The sequence below is a fragment of the Podarcis melisellensis genome (assembly GCF_964234715.1).
Source record: "Podarcis melisellensis genome assembly, chromosome: 12".
Lineage (NCBI taxonomy): Eukaryota > Metazoa > Chordata > Lepidosauria > Squamata > Lacertidae > Podarcis > Podarcis melisellensis.
The window spans coordinates 15,128,064-15,150,937 of NC_138544.1; the positions used below are offsets into that span (position 1 = coordinate 15,128,064).

Below are 22,874 nucleotides of genomic sequence, written 5' to 3' on the forward strand. Positions count from 1 at the left end.
GAATGATACAGCTAGACCTCTCCAGTTTCTAGAATAAGAGCATTTTTTCCCCTAGCAACATGGTAACCTTCATGGATGCTTTTGTATGTGACTTCCCAAAACACATTTCACTTGCATAGAATGCAGTCAATTGGGAGAGATTGCATAACCAGCAAAAACAGACATGGTTTCTCTCTTCGTCTCACAGTATGTGACTTGTCTTTTGCCCTCCATATCTAGTAGGCTGGATTAATATCAAGTTAACAGCACTTAGTTCCCTTTGCTTACGGGACTTAAGTCATGCCTAACTTTTGGGTTGGGATAAATGAAGACAAATCTTAGCATGTCTACTCAGAAGTAAATCCCAGTTATTTCAATGAGATTTGCTCTCAGGTAACTGTGTACGGGTCTGGAGCCTTATTCTGCTTCTAATTGTTACGGATGCTTTAGCTGAGACTCCTGCATTCCAGGGGCTGGACTAGATGACCCTCAGGACCCCTTCCAACTCTGCAATTCTATGATCCAACTAAATCATGCCCACTGCAGACCCACTGTAATCATTAATTTAGTTGTGTCCAATCATTCATTACAATGGGTCTGCTCCAAGATTTTGATACAGCTTTTAGGTTTTAAGACAAGTTTCCTTGAAGGGGGATGTATAAAGCTACATCAGAAGCCCAACAAATAGTATAGGCATTCCCTTCTGATATTTTAGGAACCGTAATTTGCAAAGCTAAGAAGTTACACATTCTCATTTTAAATATGGAAGTTTAAATGCTACTGTCCATGCAATCTGAAAGCAACACAATGCATAGAAATGGAAGCAAATGACGCATCAGGATTATTCACAGCTTTGTTCTAGAGTTTCTCACGTTGAGAACAGCAAGCAATTAAGAGTTCAAAATGCTTTCCTCTGTAGTGGAGACAATAGTGAAATATGCTATTACCTCTGAGTCCGGCAGAGCCCATGGATGCTTTCTCTTGCTGATAAAGATCTCTTTGTTGTTGGCTGAGAGGTAAACTATGCCCTTTGCTATTGTATGTCGTACAGTATCGAACCACTTCCTCATAAGCACCTTTCATGAAGCAAATCTCTGGTTTGTCCTAAAAGATAAAACATGTTAGCACCTGCTGCTCTGTCCCCTGTCGCAACACTGTCATTATATAACTTCAAAGCTCTTTCAGTGTGCTGATAATAATTTATAAACAACTTAAAACTCATTAGTCTACTGAACGCAAGCCTACATCCCACATACTGTATTCCACTTACTGAAACACAAGGCAATATTTTATTTCCATGACTGTTCTGTGACTATATAATGGTGCATACCTTTACCATGTCTGCAAAAATGCTATTCCGGCATCTATCTTAAAAGAACTGGGTTTGAACACCCTGATATAGTTTAACAGTTGTAAGAAATATGTCCCTCTCTATTTCTTCTCATTTTCAATAAACCACCTAGAGGTTTTGCAAAGCACTTAGAAGGTTCCCCCCCAACCCCACCTACAATCAAAAAGCATATTTTTTGCAAGCAAGCAAGCATACAAACAAACAAACAAACAAACAACACTTTCTTGCTTCTAAAGAAGAGGCGGGCCAGCAGAATTTTTGAAACAAAGACCTTCTGAAAATAACTCTGTCTTTAAGCAGAGCTCTGCTGGGCCAAGCACACGTTGTTGCCAGACATGAAATCACAGTGCCATTTGTTTCAGTTAAGTTCTTTTTAAAGTAAGCTTACAATTCCCATTCGGTTAAGAGGAGAATGTAAACTTTGCATAAGCAGAACTGTTGCTGCATATTTAAAATGGTATGATATAGTGGGATATTGGAGCCTGTTGAAATACATCTCAGAAAGGGACATACCTGTTGCGTTCTATGTACACACTTAACAGCCATCCATTTCTGCTCAGAGCTGAAGGGATATTCTGCTTTTCTAATGTAGTCCTGCTGGATTCCATCTAAGCCCATCTACGAGAACAAAGGACACTGCCAATTCAGTCCACTGCATTTGTAGCCAGAGCAGCAACAATCAACTGTATTTTGTTTTAGTGTCTCACATGTGCCCCTCAGCTTGTTTGCTCCTGGATATGGAAAGCAGGTACAGGTTACTCTGGAAATACTGCTTCACTGCAAGGTATTGAATTAAAGCAGCCTGGCTGGAGCTGATAGGAGCTGTAGTCCAAAACGTTTCAAGAGCACTAGGTTGGCAAAGGCTGACTTACGAAACAGAGTCTTTCTAGATCTACATGTGGTTCTAATCCATTGCATTCTTGGATCTCCTTATGGTGATGTATAACCCACACATTTTTCTTTCCATATTTATGTGGAATTAAACTCCCATTTGTTTCAGCTGAGCTTGCTTTTGAATGAATTTACAATTGCCTCTAGTTTTAAGATTTCCCCTTCATATTATTTTCTCAGAAAGTTTTAGAATAAGCTTATTGTGATGATCACTATATCACTTGTTTTGACAAATACCCCTAGATGCTCTACCAGTGGCAGGCAAGTGTCAATCCACTTAGAACAGAATCAATGCACTCTGAATACTCTCTTGTAACATAGTGGTAAGCAATATACATTCTAGCAAAGCCTAAAGAGCACTGTGAAGTTATCCGATGTAGTTCTTCCTAAAGTTCAGCAACTCCAGGAACACCCAGTACCTGTATGGAAAACTTCCAGTCTTTGCTTCTTGGGGCATAAACAGGATACAAATGGAACCAGCAATAATGACGACATAGAACCAGGATTTGAACAGCACTATGAATTAAAATTGGAAGCAGTTTGCCCAGCGGGGCAGAGCAGTAGCACTATCTTCATAGAAGCAGGGAAGAAAAAGGAACATGGTAACGAGGTTAGAGCTGTGTGGGCACACTAGCAGGAGCACTGGATATGCCCACCCAGTCCTGAGTTCCCCACACCACCTGCTATGCCAGAGTGCCACCATTGCTAGAAACCCAGCATTATAGCTCTGATTTGCTGGGCAAGCTGCCACTGATTAAAACATTATGTGCTTTCTAAACAGGAACTATGAGATTTTGCAAGATGGGAATAGCCTCCAAACAGCCCAGTTCAACGCGAGCATGTTCCGAAGAGTCACTAAACTTAATGAAACTAAGTCCCAAATAAGGCTGCGATCCTTACACACACCAAGTCTTGACAATTCATTAGAGCACCACTGAAATGCAACTGAAAAATGGATCAGAAGTAAATCCACACTGTGAATGAATGATGGGTGTTTTTTTGCCCCTGCCTAATGGTTTGTTTCTTCCACTTCGCTGATTGAACACTCTGAACTCCACCTCCCACTCTACCTTTAGATCCAATTCAACATACCAGATTAGCTTCCCAGTCTAATTCTTCCATTCTTCCCCACTATGTTTTCCAAGACTGCCCATACATTCAACAAAGCCGTACCAGTAGAATAGCCAGTGCCTAAGTTACACAACAGTTAACACATAAGTATCTTATTAACTAAGTATTCAAGAACCCATGTTAGCTTTGGAACAATTTCAAAAGCTGAACACTTCTGAATTAACTATTAAATAATAACCACACGACTTCAAAATTGCTTTATTTGCAATAACTTATAAAAGCTTTAACTAATCAAACCACCTTATGTTCTTGGAGCTCCATGGGTGCATCTTAAAGATTCAATATAAAATGGTTAGAATTCTTTAGCAAATTTGGAACTGCTGTATTATTTCTAAAGAAACCCTGCAAATGTCTACAGAGCATATTTATTTATTTATTATTATTATTATTTACTGAGGTCTCAGGGTAGTTTACAGAACATAGTTTTTTCTCTTTAGGAGTTATTAGCATTAATGATATTGCTATGCCTAGCCATCTAGTTTAGAGTGGGCCACACCAATTAGATCACGTTCTGCTTCTTGGATTCTTTACTGCATAGTACAGTGACACACCTATCACTATCTCTGCATGGTGGACTCTGGCCAATGAACTGCAACAATAAATTTGCCTAAGGTACCTAAGACCCTGGTGGCTTTGCCGCAGCAGAACACACATACTCCTTTGGAGTACAGAAAATCTGGCATTTCTATTATCGGTACAGCCGTACCTTGGTTTTCAAACACCTTGGGAGTCGAACGTTTTGGTTCCCGAATGATCGAAAACTGGAAGTGATTGTTCCGGTTTTCAAACGTCCTTTGGAACCCAAACGCCCGACGCAACTTCTGCGGCTTCCAATTGGCTGCAGGAGCTTCCTTCAGTTCCTGCAGTTCGACTTCCAAGGTACCACTGTACTAGCTCTGTTGCCCTCAAAAACCTCTATACTTCAAAACAATATACATCAACACACCACCTACCTTCATAGCCAGTGCAATTAAGGCCCCTTCTGTTGGTCTTCCCATTAAGGTGTTGTTTCGAATTACAGCATCATTGCACACACACCCAGCCTAAAGAAATGAAAAAGGAAGTTAATGTAACACACAAGTATCCCTAATTTCAAAAAAGGAGTACACTTTCTGTGCAAGAACTTACCTCAACAATTCTGCTAACAGATGGTTTGTTAAATCCATGAACAACATCACCTTCAACCGTGACTTCTCCAAACCTGTTATAACCCACTCCAGTAACCTGACAAAATTTAAGACGATATGAATTTTACAAGGAAGCAAACATTTGCTAATATTTTTTTTCCTTTATGACCTTTGAAGCAGAGATATTATGAAAAGAGAATATGAACTTTGAAACATTAATCCTTATGCATTCCCTTATGCATTTTAAAAAATTGTTTCTTGTAATAGGTTTATAGGGTTTGCAGTATCTGTAATCAGATGGGAATGCTGAGGAGATAGCCGACTGCTGAGCCAAGGAACCACAGTAAAACTAGAGCTCATACATTGGCATGTGACATCTCCTACATGAGGAAAAAAATTACATTGAAAAGAAGCCAGAGTTATTCATTTCAAGAAGTAGTATAGTTAATATTCCTCCCAAGACTCTCTTGCACGTTTATTTTATGCAACTGAGTGGACACTTTAGTTAACGTCAACATTTCCACAATCTCCTCTGTATTTAAAGGTACAACCATCTTCTCTATCTTCTAGCATTTCTCCTCTTAAATGATAGTAGTAGGCACAAATGCAGCTCAGAGATAAGTGTGAGGTAGCTGCTGGGTTCACACCAGTCCTCCAAAAATGGAGTTCTCAGGACCAACGCACTTCTCATAAAATTAAAAAATAAAACCCGCCCATCCATGCTTATGTTTATTAAATACAACAAAGACAAATGCAACTTAATTTTATCCCTGTGGTACAGCAGTTGAGGTTCCTTTAATTGCTTTCCTTATCTTGCACCTAGAGGTCTTATGATTAGTGTTTGAAAGTCACTGACCTGGCAACCAGCCAAGTAGGTCCCTGTGACCTGGCAACCAGCCAAGTAGGTCCTTGTGATCCAGCAACTGGCCAAGGGTGTGGTCATTCTTGGGTATATTAAGAGGGGTCCGTACATTGCCTCTTTGCTTTTGCTGCAAGGAAGCTCTGCCAGATTGATGATGATCTCTGTGCTGTATGTATGCTGCGAGTTGTATTTGCTTTGCATTTGAAGCTTGTGCCTTATACTAGGGATCTAGTGGAAGCCTGTATATAGTGAAACTGCCTTAATGCTTTGGACCTGTCAGTAAAGGACTGAACAGACTGAAGAGTTGGAGACTGACTGAATTTCTTCCAGCACAGAACTGCACTGCCACAAACCTACATGCTTGGGGAGCTACACGCGTTTGGCACATGCCATACGCCAACAACCGCAGTAAAACTGCTAGCACATGTGCAAAGCTAAGCAGGGTCCAGTATGGTTTCAGATTGGATGGGGAACCGTGTGTTGAGATTCCAGCGTTGCAGAGGGTCTACAATTCTATGGTCTGCTTACTACCTACCTCAGCATGTAATCCATCTGCCGTAAAGATATGAGTAACAGTCATTTCATTCTTTGTCAGCGTGCCAGTCTTATCTGAACAAACAACATTGCAGCAGCCTGGGGAAAAACATGAATGCAGTAATCACAAGGAAGTTATGACCTATTTGGGAAGGGTTAGGGGGCCGGACAAATGACAGAACATGGGGAAAGAGCATCTTCACAAAATATCAAGAAAGAGGAAGAGTCTTTGACTAGGTTAAGGATGGAGAACTTGTGGCCCTCCAGAGGCAGATGAGTTCCCATCTTCCTTGACTATTGGCTCTGCTGGCTGAGGCTGATGGGAGTCAAGAGTCCAAACACACCCAGAAGGTCACAATATTCCCTATCCCTGGGCTAAGGGAAAGTAGCACCAAGCCACCCACCTTTCTCCAGCCAAACATTCCTGACTCCCTTTCTTCTTTCAAGTCCCATTTTTACTGCAACCTTCCATACAAATCTAGATTGTCCCAGAGATTTCCTCAAATGCCATCTGCAAGATCAGCTTCAGCATAATTATTTCTAGATTACATACCCTAATGTTGGTTAATTATTAATTCATACTGTCATTATGACCATCAGATACTCTTGAGTAATTCTGCACACTGCCATTCTTACCTAGAGTTTCAACAATTGGTAGTTTCTTGACAATGGCCCGTTTCTTAACCATTCTCATCACACCAAGAGCCAACGTTACTGTCACAACAATAGGCAGCCCTTCAGGGATTGCAGCTACAGCCAAGCTATAATTTAAAGAGGACATGTTAAGTGATTCCTTTCACAACTGTATGCACATGTTAAAACACAGAAGCCACTTTCAAACATGGAGAGAAACAAACTATAGGTCCAGATTCACACATCGCAACAAAGCCACACTCTGCCTTGTTTTCTCCCCCAATGAAGTACAGGCAGGAACAGAGGAACAGCAAATAATTTGTGCATATTAACACTATCATTTATATTAAAATATGGTTTAACATTGTGCTCAAACCAGGCCAGAATATGTGTTCTTTATAGGGCTGAGTGAAAATGAGGGAGTTGGCTCATATCATGAAGAAGTCTACAATCCTAAATTTCTTTGTTTTTAAAGGCCTGCAAAACAAAGCAAAATTGTTTGCCCATCCAGAGTGAGTGAAAGCAGCATTGTCCTCACTCTGATTTGACTTTGTGACATCATGCCTGACTACATGACATTGGTGTTGCCTATGTACCGTATTTTTCGCTCTATAAGACGCACCAGACCATAAGATGCACCTAGTTTTTGGAGGAGGAAAACAAGAAAAAAAAATTTCTGAATCTCAGAAGCCAGAGCAACAAGAGGGATCGCTGCACAGCCTGCATTCGCTCCATAAGATGCACACACATTTCCCCTTACTTTTTAGGAGGGAAAAAGTGAGTCTTATAGAGCGGAAAAAATAGTTTGTGATGGCTTCTTTCAAAGGCAATACCAGCCTTTGTTTCAAACAAAAAACTTGTGTCTCAGCTACTGGAAAGAACCAACTGTAAAAAGGCAGCAATCAGTGTGCAAAAGAATATTTTAAAAGATATTGTCCCGAATATTTCAGCCCTAGATATTAGTAAACCTATGTCAAACTAGAAATAAAAACAAAGTAGAATTATCACATTTCATGAGTTGGTATCCCATGAAGCTGCCCACATCCCAGTATAAAGATGGGGAAGGGCCTTAGCATACATTGTGTGAGGTCCAAGTTCATCTCCAGTTAAAAAGATCATAGGCAGAAGAGCTGCCAGTTGGAATAGTCAGTGGTGGGCTATATAGACCAGCATTCTGATTCAGTATAAGGTGCTTTGAAGTCTACTGAAAAGTGTATATATGTTTGCTAAGAACAGTCATATAAAAGTGATAGCAGGATATATTCTACTGCAGCATGGAGCAGTTCTTCAGAGAAATGAAGGGCAAGAGAGCACTGTCGGGCTCATAGCAAACGTGTTGTTAAGAGCATTCGTACCCCCACTCGTGGTCCAAAAAGGCTTCCAGAGCAGCTTACATGCAGTCCATTACAACAAGCCATATATCTACACACAGGCCTACAAACTGGAAAAAACGAGGGAAAGGGGAGAGGAAGGGAAGCAGAAAACAAGGTTCCTTGTAAACTAAGGAAGGGAGCAGCCGACCCTGCCCTGGACTAATGGCCTAGAACCAGCCAGTTCCCAAGAGAGATGGCGTCCCAAAAGGATACAGTGAGGAAAAAGTGTTTTCAAGGCAAGTAAAGAAAACCTAAGATATACAGTCCAATCAACGGAAGTTAAATGCAGCATCACTGTGAAGGCCTCACTGGGGTCAGTGGAATTCAATCAAATTTCTACAGCATGCATATGGCTTTACTAGAAGTGGAGCAGCTGCTGCTTTTAAAGCGGATGGGAACGACCATTTTCTTTAGAGAGAGTTATTTTTGATTAGCAAGATCCACTTGTGTGAATAGGGACAAGGTTAACTGGAATATAACTATTTGCCTAGCTTTGTTATGACTTCCTTATCTCTGTTCTGTGCCGTGTAAATAGATGAATCTGAAAGTTCTCTCTCTGAAACATTAACATGCATTTTAGAAGATACGTTAATATCTATTAATGAAGAGACCAATTTGGGAAGAGTCCACAGGAAAGTAAGATTCAAATGGCAGATTCTCTAATTTGCATAAAGCAAATTAGACTTTTGCGAGGACAACTTCAGTCTGAGACATTCACTTTTTCAGTATTATTAGAGATAATACTTAAGAATCTCACCTCACACCGATGGTAAACATATCAAGGATATGCTTTCCTTGCAACCAGCCAACCAGCATAATTATGCCTAGAATAAAAGCAAATTGAAGATTAAAAGATCTCCCTAATCAGTTAGAATAGCGCAAGATGAGAGAGCTGTACAAAAACAGTTGTTCTCTTACCAATTATACCAAAGGAATACAAGGACAGTTGTTTTCCTAAGAGATCCATGCTCCTCTGCAAAGGTGTCTTTGGAGCCTAGGTAAGAAGAACATTAAAACACATTTATTTAGTTGAACAGATTTATCTAGGACTATCTGATTTTATAGTTTTGTTAGCTTTGTATTGTGTTTTTGCATTGCAGGACAGTTTTCTATTACTTTATTTGAAAGCTGCCTTTAAAATTAAAGCTGAAATGAAAAGTCAGAATAAAATTGCTATAAAAAAAATACACTGCACTCAGCTCAGCATAGCTCAGCAAGTGGCAATGCACTTATAGTGGTACCCCACAGGTACCAATTCTTTCTCTTCTATCCTCCATACTTTCTGAAATACTAATCAGATGTGAAAGGAAGAAAGACTCAATAATTCTGTCATCGTCAACAAGACTTCCTACACAAAAGCCATTTCACATCTGCCCTGAATATTTGGCTTTTAACAAAGGTTAAATTACATTGGGGGGGGAAGACTTCAAAGGCTGCATTTGTTCACAAAATGCAGGCATTTCAGCCCATCGTGAATGCACAAACTTTTGGGATAATTTTATTAACTCTGTTTGCAGAGAATATTGCAGTGAGCACCAAGATATCTTGCAAATGAGAACAGAAAACATAGAAAAGTGTTATTCTAGCAAATATAAAAGGAAATCTAAACTCAGATTAGTAGTCCCTTCAAATTCAGTAGAATTTTTGGGTGCATTTCTACAACTGACATAATCACATTCTTATACTTAAAGCATCTGTATGTAATGATGAAAGGTTATTTTTTTAAAATTCTGGTTTCGATGCTACCTTCATGTTGTTCAGCTTACAGTGATCACTGTAAAATGATCTAACTTTGTAAGAACCAGGATTTAAGTTGTTCATTTGTAATACTATACTACTTACTTCTTCTGCTTGCATCATTTTGAAAACCTCCCCAAACTCAGAGTTTTCTCCAGTACCAATAACTATCCCCTAGGAAATGAAACATAACAAGTTCAAAATGAAATTCAAAGAGGATTGGCTTACTCCCCTCCCCCACAGTTGTAACAAGTCTATTATTATTTAACTTGCAAGAGGACTGACTTCTAGTTTTTACTAGAAATACAACGCTTCACCAAAGTTTTAAAATGTTTAAAAGTACAAGGTGTATACTCAAGATCTCACAGCTGAAGCATGACTAATATTTGTTGAGTGAGCCTGAGAATGCACTTTTGCTTAAGACCACAAGAAATAATCTGCAGAATTAGATCAAGGTTGACTTAGCCCAGCACTCTTGACCGAGTTCACATTCTTCATATGAATCCAAGCAATTGGTGACATGCCAGGAATTAGCCTAGAAACCACTTCTGCCCAACCCTTGTATAACTGAGGCCAAACTCTTATTTGCACTGACTTTTTAGCATTGTCTACAAGGTACCTTTATTATGATTAAATATTTCTTCAAGTTATCATGCATTCACTTTTTAATTATAAGTGGTAGCAGAGTGCAGGTGTTGTGAACCTACAGTGCAAATCAGGGAAGCTGGAGGAATCCATTGAAAAATGAACTATCAATAGGATTTCCTTTCAGCTGCCCTTTCAACTCCCACCATGACACAAGATTATTGTTATGAATTATTTTCACCTTGGTTCTCTCCAACAAAAAGTTTGGAGTTTTTAAAACACGTGCAACGTTATATGTGAAAATATACACAAATTATGGATGTTATTTACATATTCTTTAATGTATAATTGTCTTTCTCCGAAGAAAGACAATTTGCTAGCCCAGAAATGGTAAGAAGATATGAACTATGCTGAAATGGCAGAACTCACAGGAAGAATCAGGAACCAGGAAGAAACAAACTTTAATAAAGAAGGGGGAAAGTATATAATGCATTTGAAAAATTATTGTAAACAACTACATTCATTAGTAGGACTGGCAGAAAACTTGTAGTAAAAATTTGAATTATGGATTAAGGATTTATAATAATAGGAGTTATCAAGGAGATGTAGAGGGAAAATAATAAAAAGGGTGGAGTTATCAAGGAGATGTAGAGGGAAAATAATAAAAAGGGGGGAGTCAAAGGGGATATTCTGTTTGTATTCTGTTGTTTTTGGTTATTGTTTATAAAATTGAAAGTGAAAAAAAAATATTAAAGCGGGGTTGGGATTGCAGTCTTAATCTACTTCCTGTTGTGTTAATTTCACAACCCAACAGAATGTATGATTCATTATTGTTCTTTTAAAATGAAAATTAGCTACAGTGTTGTTTCAGAAGACACACACATAACCATTTTCTGAATAATGAAATAAAAAGGAGTTATATGTGGTTAAATGGTAAGAATAATTTATACAATCCAGGACACAAAGAGCAAAATATCAACAGGGTTTATACAAGTTTATATAAAACTCTGAAATCAAACTAGCAGACAAGTCGCAATCATAGCCTCTGGAAATTAACTAAATTTGAAAGGGAGCATATAGGGAAGGTAGTTGATTTGTAAATATCTCCTGATGCCAGAGATAAGCATATATTTAATACGGTTGTACAAATTAAATTGCAGTGGAACAAAAGATACCAGTGTGAATGAATGCTGGAACAGACAGGCATGTTCCCTACCTCCCTAATACCAATGCATTTTCCCAAGGCTATATTACCACAGCATTTCAGATAATACTCCACCCCCATCGTTCAGCCCAGACACTGAGATCCAGCGCCGAGGGCCTTCTGGTGGTTCCCTCATGGCGAGAAGTAAGGTTACAGGGAACCAGGCAGAGGGCCTTCTCGCTAGTGGCGCCCGCCCTGTGGAACACCCTCCCAGCAGATTTCAAGGCAATAAACAACTATTTTACTTTTAAAAGACAACTGAAGGCAGCCCTCTTTGGGGAAGTTTTTAATGTCTAATGCTGTACTGTTTTTAATATTCAGTTGGAAGCCGCCCAGAGTGGCTGGGGAAACCCAGCCAGATGGGCGGGGTATAAATAAATTTATTAATTATTATTATTATTATTATTATTATTATACTCTACTAAGGGGTGTCTGTGTGTGTGTAAATGTATGTATGTATGTATGTATATATGTATAAATAAAATATATCCTGAATTGTAGCAAATCAGTAGCCTTTACAGTCAACCTAACTTTTACAAATGCATACATTTAGTATTCTTGTATGAGGAATACCTTTGCCTTTCCACATCGAACAAGTGTTCCCATGAAAGCAATATTGCTCCTTGAAGTGAGGTCTCCATTCGTAGCAGCTGACTGAGGAGAAGTGCATTTTGAGGAAGGAGTTGTCTCCCCTGTCAGACTAGATTCGTCAATAGACAGATCCACGGCCTTTGGGGGGGGGGGGAATAGATATGATAAAACAGTTATATTTTATTTTCCATCTTCTAATGCAGCCTTCTCCAACCTTGGGTCCCCAAAGGTTTGTTCTGTTACAACCCTCATCATCATCCCCAGTCAGTCATAGTCAGGGATGATGAAGAGTTGTAGCACTAAAACATCTGAGAACCCCAGGTTGGGAAGGTGGTTCTGAAATACTGGTGGACATGCTTAGTATTTTGAGACGCTATTGATCTTTCATTTTAGGAGTCTATGCATGTTACAGACTGAACACAAACAGTAATCACACTGCTTTTGAAAATACAGAGTTTCAAAAACAGCTTACAACGCAGCATGGGGTTAACTGTTTGAAGAAAGTAGTCCCTACTTGGAGTGCCCAGAGGATCCATGGCCTATGTTTCTACAACTGCCTCTGGACTATACATTTGACTACTTTAAGTTGCATTTTCGAAATACAGAATTGGCTTTATATAGTATGCTTTATATTCCATGCTCAATTATATATTTAGACTTCAGCCATACCACACAAATAAAGAGCCACACTTGACATGCCTTGAGATGACAACTCCCATTGGGGAACACTTTCCTTGTTCTCGGTCCAGGGGCAGCACAAAGGAATCATGGAGGAGAGGCTGTGGGCCAGTGATGTGCCTTAGCCTGGGAGCCAGCGGTTTCCCTACAGAAGTTATGGGGAACCTGTGGCCCTCCATATGTCGTTGGGACTAAAACTCTCATCACCCCCAACCACTGGCCATGCTGGCTAGGACTGAGGGGAATTGGATTCCGACAACACATGGAGAGACACATGGAGGTTCCCAATTCCTTACCTACAGCTTCAGGGACAAAAATGAACCTATAGGTGGGTAGAATAATGTGCATGAATCATATAGGATACTCTGTTGCTTCAGGAAACAAACCTCACCTCTCCAATTATTTCACATTTTCAGGGGTGAATAAGCAACAATATATTGCTGCTACCAAATTCATGATGAGTCAGCCCATTAACATGATGGAATTGTTCGAAATTAAGAAAAGCTGCTTGGAAATCTTTGAATTGGCATTATTTCATATTTCAGACAGGGCAGAGTGTCCACAGCCACCAAATTTAGTAGTGTACTTGTAATTCAGCATATTTCCTCATTCATAGTTATAGCTAGTGTAACTGGCTACCCCCTTCAGTTATATTTTTAAAAATCCTAAATAGATAACCATCTTGTGGTCTCTGGTTAGTCATACAAAGAATGACATTTATGTCGTGCCAACTTGCTCCTGTTGACATGTCAGGTGGCCTTTGCACTAGCGGATGAAATATATTACAGTCAGTTACCAGAGGGCATATAACCTGCTCACAAGTTAGCCCTTTTGCCTTATGGTATTATTTCACAAAAACTCCAGTGATAAGATGTAATGTGAAATCAGATCTTCTCTAGGCCCACATTATTGTTCAGCAAAGTTAGCGTGTGAATCTATATTATTAAATGCCTAAGATTAATACATATCAGGGACGCGGGTGGCGCTGTGGGTAAAACCTCAGCGCCTAGGACTTGCCGATCGCATGGTCGGCAGTTCGAATCCCCGCGGCGGGGTGAGCTCCCGTCATTCGGTCCCAGCTCCTGCCCACCTAGCAGTTCGAAAGCACAATTAAGTGCAAGTAGATAAATAGGTACCGCTTTCTAGCGGGAAGGTAAACGGCGTTCCGTGTGCTGCTCTGGTGCCGGTTCGCCGGAGCAGCTTCGTCGCGCTGACCCGGAAGTGTCTGCGGACAGCGCTGGCTCCCGGTCTCTAGAGTGAGATGAGCGCACAACCCTAGAGTCTGTCAAGACTGGCCCGTACGGGCAGGGGTACCTTTACCTTTTAAGATCCCAGAATCCAAAACTACAGTTTAGCGTGTGATTAATGACTACGCACCTCAAACAGTCGCAGGTCAGCAGGAACTCTGTCTCCCACTGAGAGGCAGACAGTATCACCTGGAACCAAGTCTCTTGCAAGTGTATGCTCCACCCTGCCTTCTCGAACACTGTAGAGAATGAAATATGTTACAATAACTAATGAAGACCACTGCATCACATCACAAAGAACTATAATCTTCAGCTAGCCCTTGCAGATCTAATTGGATAAAATATGCTTGATCCGTTATGTTCAAAGAACTTTCTCCCTTTAGATGTCATTTTTTCCATTTCAAGTCAAACTGAAGGTGGCAGTTCTATATTAGCATGGGGGAAAGCAAAATGCCAATGTAAGTACTGTACCTTTAATAAAGTTCTTTTGGAAGTGGTGTTTTCAATTCTGAGTCTTGAAATTACACTCTAGCATGCTACCTTTTTACACAGTTATGTGAGGCCAATTTCCATTTTCCTAAAAAGATACCATCTTCAGAGTTTTAATTAAATCTGCTATACCAACTAGGGGCATGAAGCCAAATGTGGGGAGGAGACTTACAGAACACTACTCAGTAAAAATATATATGCAGTTAATAGTGTAAATTAATAGCCATGATCCAAGAAGTCATTTACATATGAATAAGAAAACCTCAAAAAGCCCCATTTCTCTTTGAAGGTCTTGCAGTACTTCTTTATATAAAATATTTATGAGGTGCTTCTCAGCTCACAGGCACACAAGGAAATGTAAAATATTAAATAAAAAAACTAAACAGCAATACACTATAAATATACCAAACCCCATCCCCAATAAAAACGGGCTATGTTTTTGCTGTTTTCAGCACACATGGTAATTTTCCTTTCCAAAAGGCAAGCTCTTATATGGTTTCTAGTATCTGCATCCACCATCCCCTCAGTGACACAGAAACAGATGACTGAATCCCAGCTATTTACTGAAACATTATCTATTACTTATTTAAGATTTTTTATATCATCCTTCATGTGAACATGATCTTCAGCTAAGCAGTTCTATTTGACAATCTTATCAAAAGCTTAAAGAAAGAAACTAGCTACGTAGATACAATCATTTGGCATCACGTGAAATCATAAAGGCATCTTCAGCCACATCAGATTAGTGATACTGAAGGTTATTCATTTAGGGTATAGTCTAAAAATAAGCTGGTCCATACCAGTGACATTCTGGAGGTACAAGTTTACTCAGCTCTTCTAGAGATTTTTCAGAACGGTATTCCTGGAGGTGCACAACAAGAAGAAAATTAAAATTGTTCTCAAACCACACTAAATCAATCCTATATTTTTTATAAAAACAAATTATTGGTTTTACAATTTAGTTTTACATTCACACAAAAAAATAAAAATAAATTCCAAAGATAGAGAATTCTCAGACTTCCACCCTCCCTTTCATGGGGTCCGCTGGTAATCATTTTCACTGCATATGCACTATATCAAGTCTGTCGGCTATTCACTCCTCTCTTGACTAGATTCCAAAAGAACTGCTACCTGGAAACACTTCAGCACTGCAATAGCTCCATAGAGCAAACCATAACATACTGAAGTAACCCACCAGTTGGATTGCCCCATCGTATGGGAAAGTCTACAATGATTTGCGATGTTACACTCTTCTCCAGTGAAAAGAACAAAACATTGCTCAACTACAAAAAATACAGTCTGTCTCTTAGCACATCTGTAACATGTTTCCAAGAGCCTATTCTTTACATTTCCATAGAAGTTGTTACAGGCAATGTCTAGTACATAATGAATAAGCTGCTCCTTATGAAAGCTCATGGCATATGAAAGTGAACTGATTAAACTCCAAGAATCCATCACACTTTTTTCTGAAACCGATTGATAGCTTCTTCCTAATTTTATTAATTATGGGGTGGCAGACATTAGGATATCCAGCAAACTATCTGGCTTACAGCATCAATGCCACTCTCGGACATGTGCACCTAAATCAGTGCTTCTCAAACTATGGGTCCAAACATGTTCCTGGTTGGGTCACACATTGAGGAGCTCCCCCAACAAAAAAGGAGGAGCTATCTCTTTCCACAGTGTAGCATTACTGTTGTGTCTTTTTTAAAACACAGTGGTACCTCTGGTTATGAACTTAATTCGTTCTGGAGATCTGTTCTTGACCTGAAACTGTTCTTAACCTGAAGCACCACTTTAGCTAATGGGGCCTCCCGCTGCTCCCGAACCGCCGGAGCACAATTTCTGTTCTCATCCTTAAGCAAAGTTCTTAACCCGAGGTACTATTTCTGGGTTAGCGGAGTCTGTAATCTGAAGCGTATGTAACTTGAGGTACCACTGTACAGACTTGCTCCCTGGGCTCCCCCTTCCCTCTATGGCATGTTTAGATTCTATATAAATACATACTACCTGTATAATACTCATATTAATATTAAAAAGGGGTGGGGGGAACCTAACTTGTTGAATCCTAACTACTGATGTTATATTTTTCTGTTTCCCATTGGAGGCTTGAAAGTTGGGAGCTAGTTTGCAGCAAGAGTCAAATTGACAGGTGGGTTGAACTGCCCTCCTGTCAATGAGCCAACATCCTAATTTTAAAATAGAGCATTTTCCCCCTCTGCGGAGGTGCTTCCTCTAAACTGTATCTTTCCTCAGTAGAGAGAAGAAAAGGTTCCTTTTGGAGGAAGTACTTTTAATCTGGGCTGCTTCCTCCGGTCCCCTCAGCTGCACTAGGAAGTTTTCAGCAATCCCAACTGGGCTGATAAAGAGCCCAGCTTTCAAAGGAACAACTGGGAGCCCACATAGGACGTCAGATGGATGTGGTTTGTGGGCAATACCTTCCAGGCCAAAGTGGACCCAAGCTGGGCCTAATTACAACATAGGCAGGAGGTTTCCCACCCGTGTCTGAGGGGAAAAAACCTAGCCTAAATGCTTTTAAATTGCTTTAAGTGAAATAAATACAGCTTTTCTACAAAAATGGCTCTTGGGTAAAGTAAATGAAAAACATCTTACCTGAACAAAGGCAACCGTAACAACAATAAGTATTGCCTGTATGGATGAAGAAAAATGTTTACTAAAACAAACTGCCTTGTCAACATTTAAATCAAACATGCAGATTACATGCTACTTGAATCAGGTACAATATACTAAGACTAAATTGAGGAACGACGAACACAGGCAATAGCTTTCAATCATTTCTTTTTTCTTACTAAGGTTCTGGGGAGATAAAAACAAACAAACCTGGGAAGTAGGAAGAGCCCCACCCTCTCCACCACCATTTCCATGCCAGACTTCTAAGTCAAGTTTTAATGTGTGACAGGCAAGCAAACCACTGTGTATGACAATGTCATGAAATTACTGAATGTCTAATAAATTAGCATTGCAATCTTTCAGACTGCGTTGTCACCCACCATGCATCTTTTTTGTTCAGTTTCTATTTTCCTACATTCAACTACATAAAGTGACTTTTTGGCAGGTTAATACCCTCTCTGCTTCCAAGAGTCTAGATGTTATTTTATTTATTGTCAGCTCACAAAGTCAAGTCAATTAAGCCTTAATGATTTCGCATACTATTCTAAGAATCAAAAGCCTGGTTATTTGCCCGCCCCCCACTGCCAACTCCATGAGCAAGGCAGCAACAGGCTGCTTTAAACATCTAAGCATGGTTTCCAACAGTTCCATTTAGGCAGCAGCAAAAACTACTCAAAGAAACTCTATAGTCATATACATTCCCCCCCCCCTTTGTACTGCCAATGATTCTGCATTGCTCTGAAGAATACGTACTTAACATTTAGGAATTGAGCCTCTCTACTGAAAGGATCAATGGTACGGACTGCGTTTTCGGCTAGGCAATCCATGCTTAACTTTTAGGTTTAAAAAGATTAGCGCTGTAAAGGTATTTTAATAATCCAGGATTAGAACCAGACAGTATAAAGAGTAGTTACAAATGTCACTTCAGACTTTTAGCACAAAAAAGCACAAAAAAGCAAGTAAAAATCAGTTCATCTTGACATTCAAAGCCTTCTAGTCTGCATTTCTTTCTGCTTTGTAACATTTATCCATTCTTATGAAGCTATACTCCACGGGCATCTCCCAGTGCCAGTAATTCTAGGATGTGAGCTGAATCATCATCCTGACCAGGCAAATTATGTTTCAGCCGTGTATTCTAGCCTCGATTTAAACTATATTAAAACTACCGTTACAGGTCTTCCTGTTTAATAGGAAACCATGTAATTAAAAGGTGCCTTAAATTGCTTTGGCCTTATACAGAACAATCAGCTATGTTTCTAGAAAAAAGGAGAGAACAATAAATAACGTACACATTGTTTTCAGCCTGTTGCTTGGCATGCAGCCCATTAAAAACAATGCAAATATTGCTGGGAGGGGAAAACATAAAGTTACCACTTGGGCATCATGAAAAATCCCCCTTATTTATTTATTTAAAATATTTATAAAGGAGATTTCAGGGTGATGTACAGAAGTATGGCCAGAACTATTCACGAAATCTGGAAATACAGTGGTACCTCGCAAGACGAAAAACTCGCAAGACAAAAGAGTTTTTCGTTTTTTGAGTTGCTTCACAAGACGAATTTCCCTATGGGCTTGCTTTGCAAGACGAAAACGTCTTGCAAGTTTGTTTCCTTTTTCTTTTCAATGCATTCCTATGGGAATCCGTGCTTCGCAAGACGAAAAATTTGCAAGACGAGAAAACTCGCAGAACGAATTAACCACTGTGCAAAAGGAGGGTAAAAACCCCAACTACAAGATGAGATCTACTGGTTCAGACTAAAGACATATCTAGTACCTGTGGCCAACCAGATGGCCACAGGTAGTCCACAAGCAGGACATCAGAGCAACAGCATTCTCCCTACTCAGAATCTCCAGCACTTGGTGTTCAGAGACATACTGTTACTGGAGTTAAGACATCCTTATCCTCCATGAATATGCCTAATCTTTTAAAGCCATCCATGCTGATGGCCCATCACTACTAATTTTGTGGTAAAAGTAAAAGGACGCTCATCTGACTTTATTGGCCGAGGGAGCTTCTGGGTCATGTGGCCAGCATGACTAAGCCGCTTCTGGCAAACCAGAGCAGCACATGGAAATGCCATTGACCTTCCCGCTGGAGCAGTACCTCTTTATCTAACTGCACTTTGATGTGCTTTCGAACTGCTAGGTTGGCAGGAGCAGGGACCAAGCAACGGGAGCTCACCCCGTCACGGGGATTCGAACCACCGACATTCTGATTGGAAAGCCCTAGGCTCTGTGGTTTAACCCACAGCGCCACCCACGTCCCTTTTGTGGTAGTAAATTCCAAAAACTAACAAACAAAATAAAAGGCAGACTAAACACACAAATAGTGTATCAAGCACTACGTGCACGTGCGTGTGTTCAATTTATATATTCGGCGTTTCCGTGTGCTGCTCTGGTTCGCCAGAAGCGGCTTAGTCATGCTGGCCACATGACCCAGAAGCTGTATACCGGCCCCCTCAGCCAATAAAGCGAGATGAACGCCGCAACCCCAGAGTCGGCCATGACTGGACCTAATGGTCAGGGGTCCCTTTAACTTTACCTTTAAACACACAAAACTGAAAAACAGCAAGAAAAACACAGCTCCCATTAAAATGCTACCTTGAATGAATGGTGAATAGGAAGATCTTAACGCAGCACCAAAAATATTGCAATATTGGCACCAGTTTATCTTGTTGAGGAGTGTATTCTAAAGTCAGGACAGCACCATGACATATAACCCCAGCAACTCGTGTCCCAACCAAGGTGATCCATCCCACTCTAAATTGTAGCAGCTGGTCAATTAGTAGCTACAATACCCATTTTTACTACATTTTTTTTTTAGCTTAAGAAGGAGGAAGAAGTCTACATCATGTATGCCAGCTGGTACACAACAGGGAGATAAAACATATTTTTCAAAGTAACCAAATATATAGCACTGAACAAATTTCCATCTGGTCTCTAAGTATGGAGAGGGATGAGCAGGTGGATTTTTCAATTCAACAACACAGACTAGTGTTTGTAAAAAGAGAAGTACACTGTGAGCAATAGTCAAGAGTTTGGGGTCATTGTGTGGGAAAGGCAAAAGGGCTTGTGTGTGGCAAATGCCTCACAGGCTCCCATTCATATGAAACAAATAAGGAACTGAAAAGGAAATAGATTATTAAGTATTACTACAAAGCATCTAAGACACTTGGCTGGTATCTACTCCTCACCGGGTAACTGACTGGAAGCCCAAGACTGAATAAATATCCAGCATATAATAATAAAGGGGGGGGGGGGAAATCTTAGGATTTTACTTACCACAGTGATACTGACAGCATCATCAAACTGATGCATTAAAACACTGAAGACTGCAGAAGCCAGGAGAAGCATAATAAGGGGATTTTTAAACTGCAAAGAAAAAGAAAACATTTTTTTCAGAAGTGTGTTGAAATAACTGATAACAGAGCTCCTTTTGGCAAACTGGTAAATTCAGTGTATTCTGTACCAAGCTACAGTCATGGGATACTGGGCCCTAATGTATTAAAAGAGAAGAGGTGCAAGTACAAACTTTTATATAGGTTGAAAGATGCCCAAGTTTTAAAAGGCTTCCTTTATTACTACAAAGATGAGAGGCTTTAAACCATGTTAACACCTCAAAACAGTTAAACCACTATCCGAAGAAAAAATACTACATTCAACAAATTTAATAAAATCAGAGTTTCGATTTATAATTTTAGAGTTGGAATCCTCCTCCTAGTGTAAGCATTCATTTAAACAAAGATTGAACAGGAAAATGGCAATAACAGGAACAGCATGAGACTTCCCATCCAGACCTTCATAATCTTTTGAAAGGCCGGTGGGTGGGGAGGAAGTGGCAAGTAAAAAAAGCATTCAATGTGATGTGCACTGCATATGTGCCTTGTGTGAATGTCCACAGCAGATGGCACAAACAACTGTCAGTTAGGAGATGCCCATTAATTGTATTTCAATATTTTTAAAAATCCCAAAATGTCACAGAAACTATTCAAATGGAGAACATATCTGCCAATTTCACTCCCAATAAACTCTTCTGACTAAAGTTCAAACTAATGGGGTAAAAATAATTAATAATCTGAAGAAACTTTAAAAACCAGGGAATTGGTTTCATAGAAAAGTGTGTGTGTGTAAGCTTCAGATTATTTTTTCAAAATATGAATCAGACGTTTCGATACCTTTTGACTTCTTGCTTGTATAAGTCCAGTAGTTGTGCTTAGGCTGAATGCAAGACTAGCCCAAGACATTTTGGTACCCTCAGCAAACTACAAATTGGAGCCCCACATCCCCTAACTGGGGGGAAAGGGGGTGAGTTAAGAACTACATTGGTAACAAGGGTGAGAGGAGAGCAGCAGAGCCTCCTATTCACCAAGAGGCTGCTGTAGAGGCTGCATAGGAAGTGGGGCTGCTGAGGAGATGGTAGATGTACCCTCCAGAGAGAGGGGTGCAGCTGCTGCTGTGCATCACCCACTGCACAACAGCAGCAGCGAGTGATGCATTCCTTGAGAGGCCAGATCTGCTGCCCCTGTGTATCCTGCCGTCTGAGGCAGTCTCCTCACCTTGCCTCATGGGTGGGCCAACCCTTGCTGAGTGACATTCATTCCTCTTCCTGCCCTAGGCCCTTTCAATCAAGGAATATTACACTTTTCCAACAGTGAAACATAATGTATTATTTCCGGGGAAATTAAGTCCCTGTTCACAACTACAAAGGCTACTGCTATTTAAAGCCCTGCCTGGAAAGCAGTTGTGCAAGTGGCATGAATACCTACAAGACAATGCTAGTGGCATCAAATGAGTGGCAAGTCCCTCCCCCATCCCTGCTACCCTAAGCATACAGGGTCCTCACTTGTCTTTGCCTCGCTTGCAAAGAGGGACCTCACTCGAGAGCTGAAACTCATCAGAAGACAGAGATTGAAGAAATCGCTTATGACACTCCCCTACCAAGCTGACACTTTGCACAAGAGCTGAAAATAGCTAGTGAAGTTGTCTCTTTACTGATTGTATGCACCTCTATATTTGAAAGCAATGATGACTGTCCTCTTATAAATGTGGAGAGGGCGAGCAGCCATTTCCCCTACCTACAAGTGTGTCTAATTCCTCCTTCTAATGCTCAAGGGTAAGAAATCACACTACCGCTCTTGAACTGGGACCAGCAGGATAATACCACAATGACTAAAGGCTCTATCAACGTCTTTTGAACTGATAGATCTAAAATCTAAATCTCAAAAATCTTTTTTTAAAGCCCTCAGAAAGAAGAAGAAAGGCTCACCTGAGAAATGTATTTTTTCCATAGTGGTTCATCTTCACCAATATCAAACTCATTCCATCCATGGAAGGCCCGTCTATGACAAACCTCACAGTTTTTCAAGCCATTCTGAAGGTCAGCCTATGAGAATATGTATACTTATATGCATTTTAATCATTTTATTTCTCAAGCAAAGCCAAGATTTCATTCCATTGCAATCCAAAGCTGAAATATTATAGCAGTCAAGTCTCTTATTCTTATCTCACATTCCTGGTTAAAAGGTTGTTTACCGAATCTAATTTCATAGCTGTAATATTTAAAAATTTGAATGACTAAGCAGGAGTTCTATCACAAGGGCAAATGACTGCTGCATTCCTGAAGTGTTGAGGGTTTTTTCTCCCCTAGGTAGAGATAAAAAAATCGAAAACTTCCTCCTATTAGTAAGTTCCTAGACCCAGATACAGACTTGAAGGATCATCATCCCTCATATAAACCTGCTCATATGTTAAGGTCACCTTTGGAGGTCCCTAATCCAGATATGTCCACTCTGGAGGTTAGGCAAGAGGCTACTGGAAATAATCTTCCCAGT

General features: G+C 40.1%; 1 protein-coding gene across 6 annotated transcripts in view; it reads right to left on the reverse strand.

The window, feature by feature from the left end:
• Positions 1-22,874, reverse strand: part of ATP2C1 (ATPase secretory pathway Ca2+ transporting 1) — a 67,197-nt gene that overhangs the window by 10,980 nt on the left and 33,343 nt on the right. For all 6 annotated transcript variants that reach the window (XR_014161937.1, XM_081882926.1, XM_081882929.1 and 3 more), the window contains 15 exons: positions 22,310-22,426; positions 20,326-20,415; positions 17,026-17,061; positions 15,213-15,274; positions 14,054-14,162; positions 11,981-12,136; positions 9,724-9,792; positions 8,800-8,875; positions 8,639-8,705; positions 6,512-6,636; positions 5,877-5,974; positions 4,481-4,576; positions 4,306-4,395; positions 1,844-1,948; positions 927-1,083 (listed from right to left, as the gene is read on the reverse strand). Coding sequence is in view for 5 of the 6 variants with exons in the window: in XM_081882926.1 (XP_081739052.1) it covers positions 927-1,083; positions 1,844-1,948; positions 4,306-4,395; positions 4,481-4,576; positions 5,877-5,974; positions 6,512-6,636; positions 8,639-8,705; positions 8,800-8,875; positions 9,724-9,792; positions 11,981-12,136; positions 14,054-14,162; positions 15,213-15,274; positions 17,026-17,061; positions 20,326-20,415; positions 22,310-22,426 (1,453 nt within the window). In the remaining variant the exon portion in view is untranslated. The remainder of the gene's footprint in view (positions 1-926; positions 1,084-1,843; positions 1,949-4,305; positions 4,396-4,480; positions 4,577-5,876; positions 5,975-6,511; positions 6,637-8,638; positions 8,706-8,799; positions 8,876-9,723; positions 9,793-11,980; positions 12,137-14,053; positions 14,163-15,212; positions 15,275-17,025; positions 17,062-20,325; positions 20,416-22,309; positions 22,427-22,874) is intronic.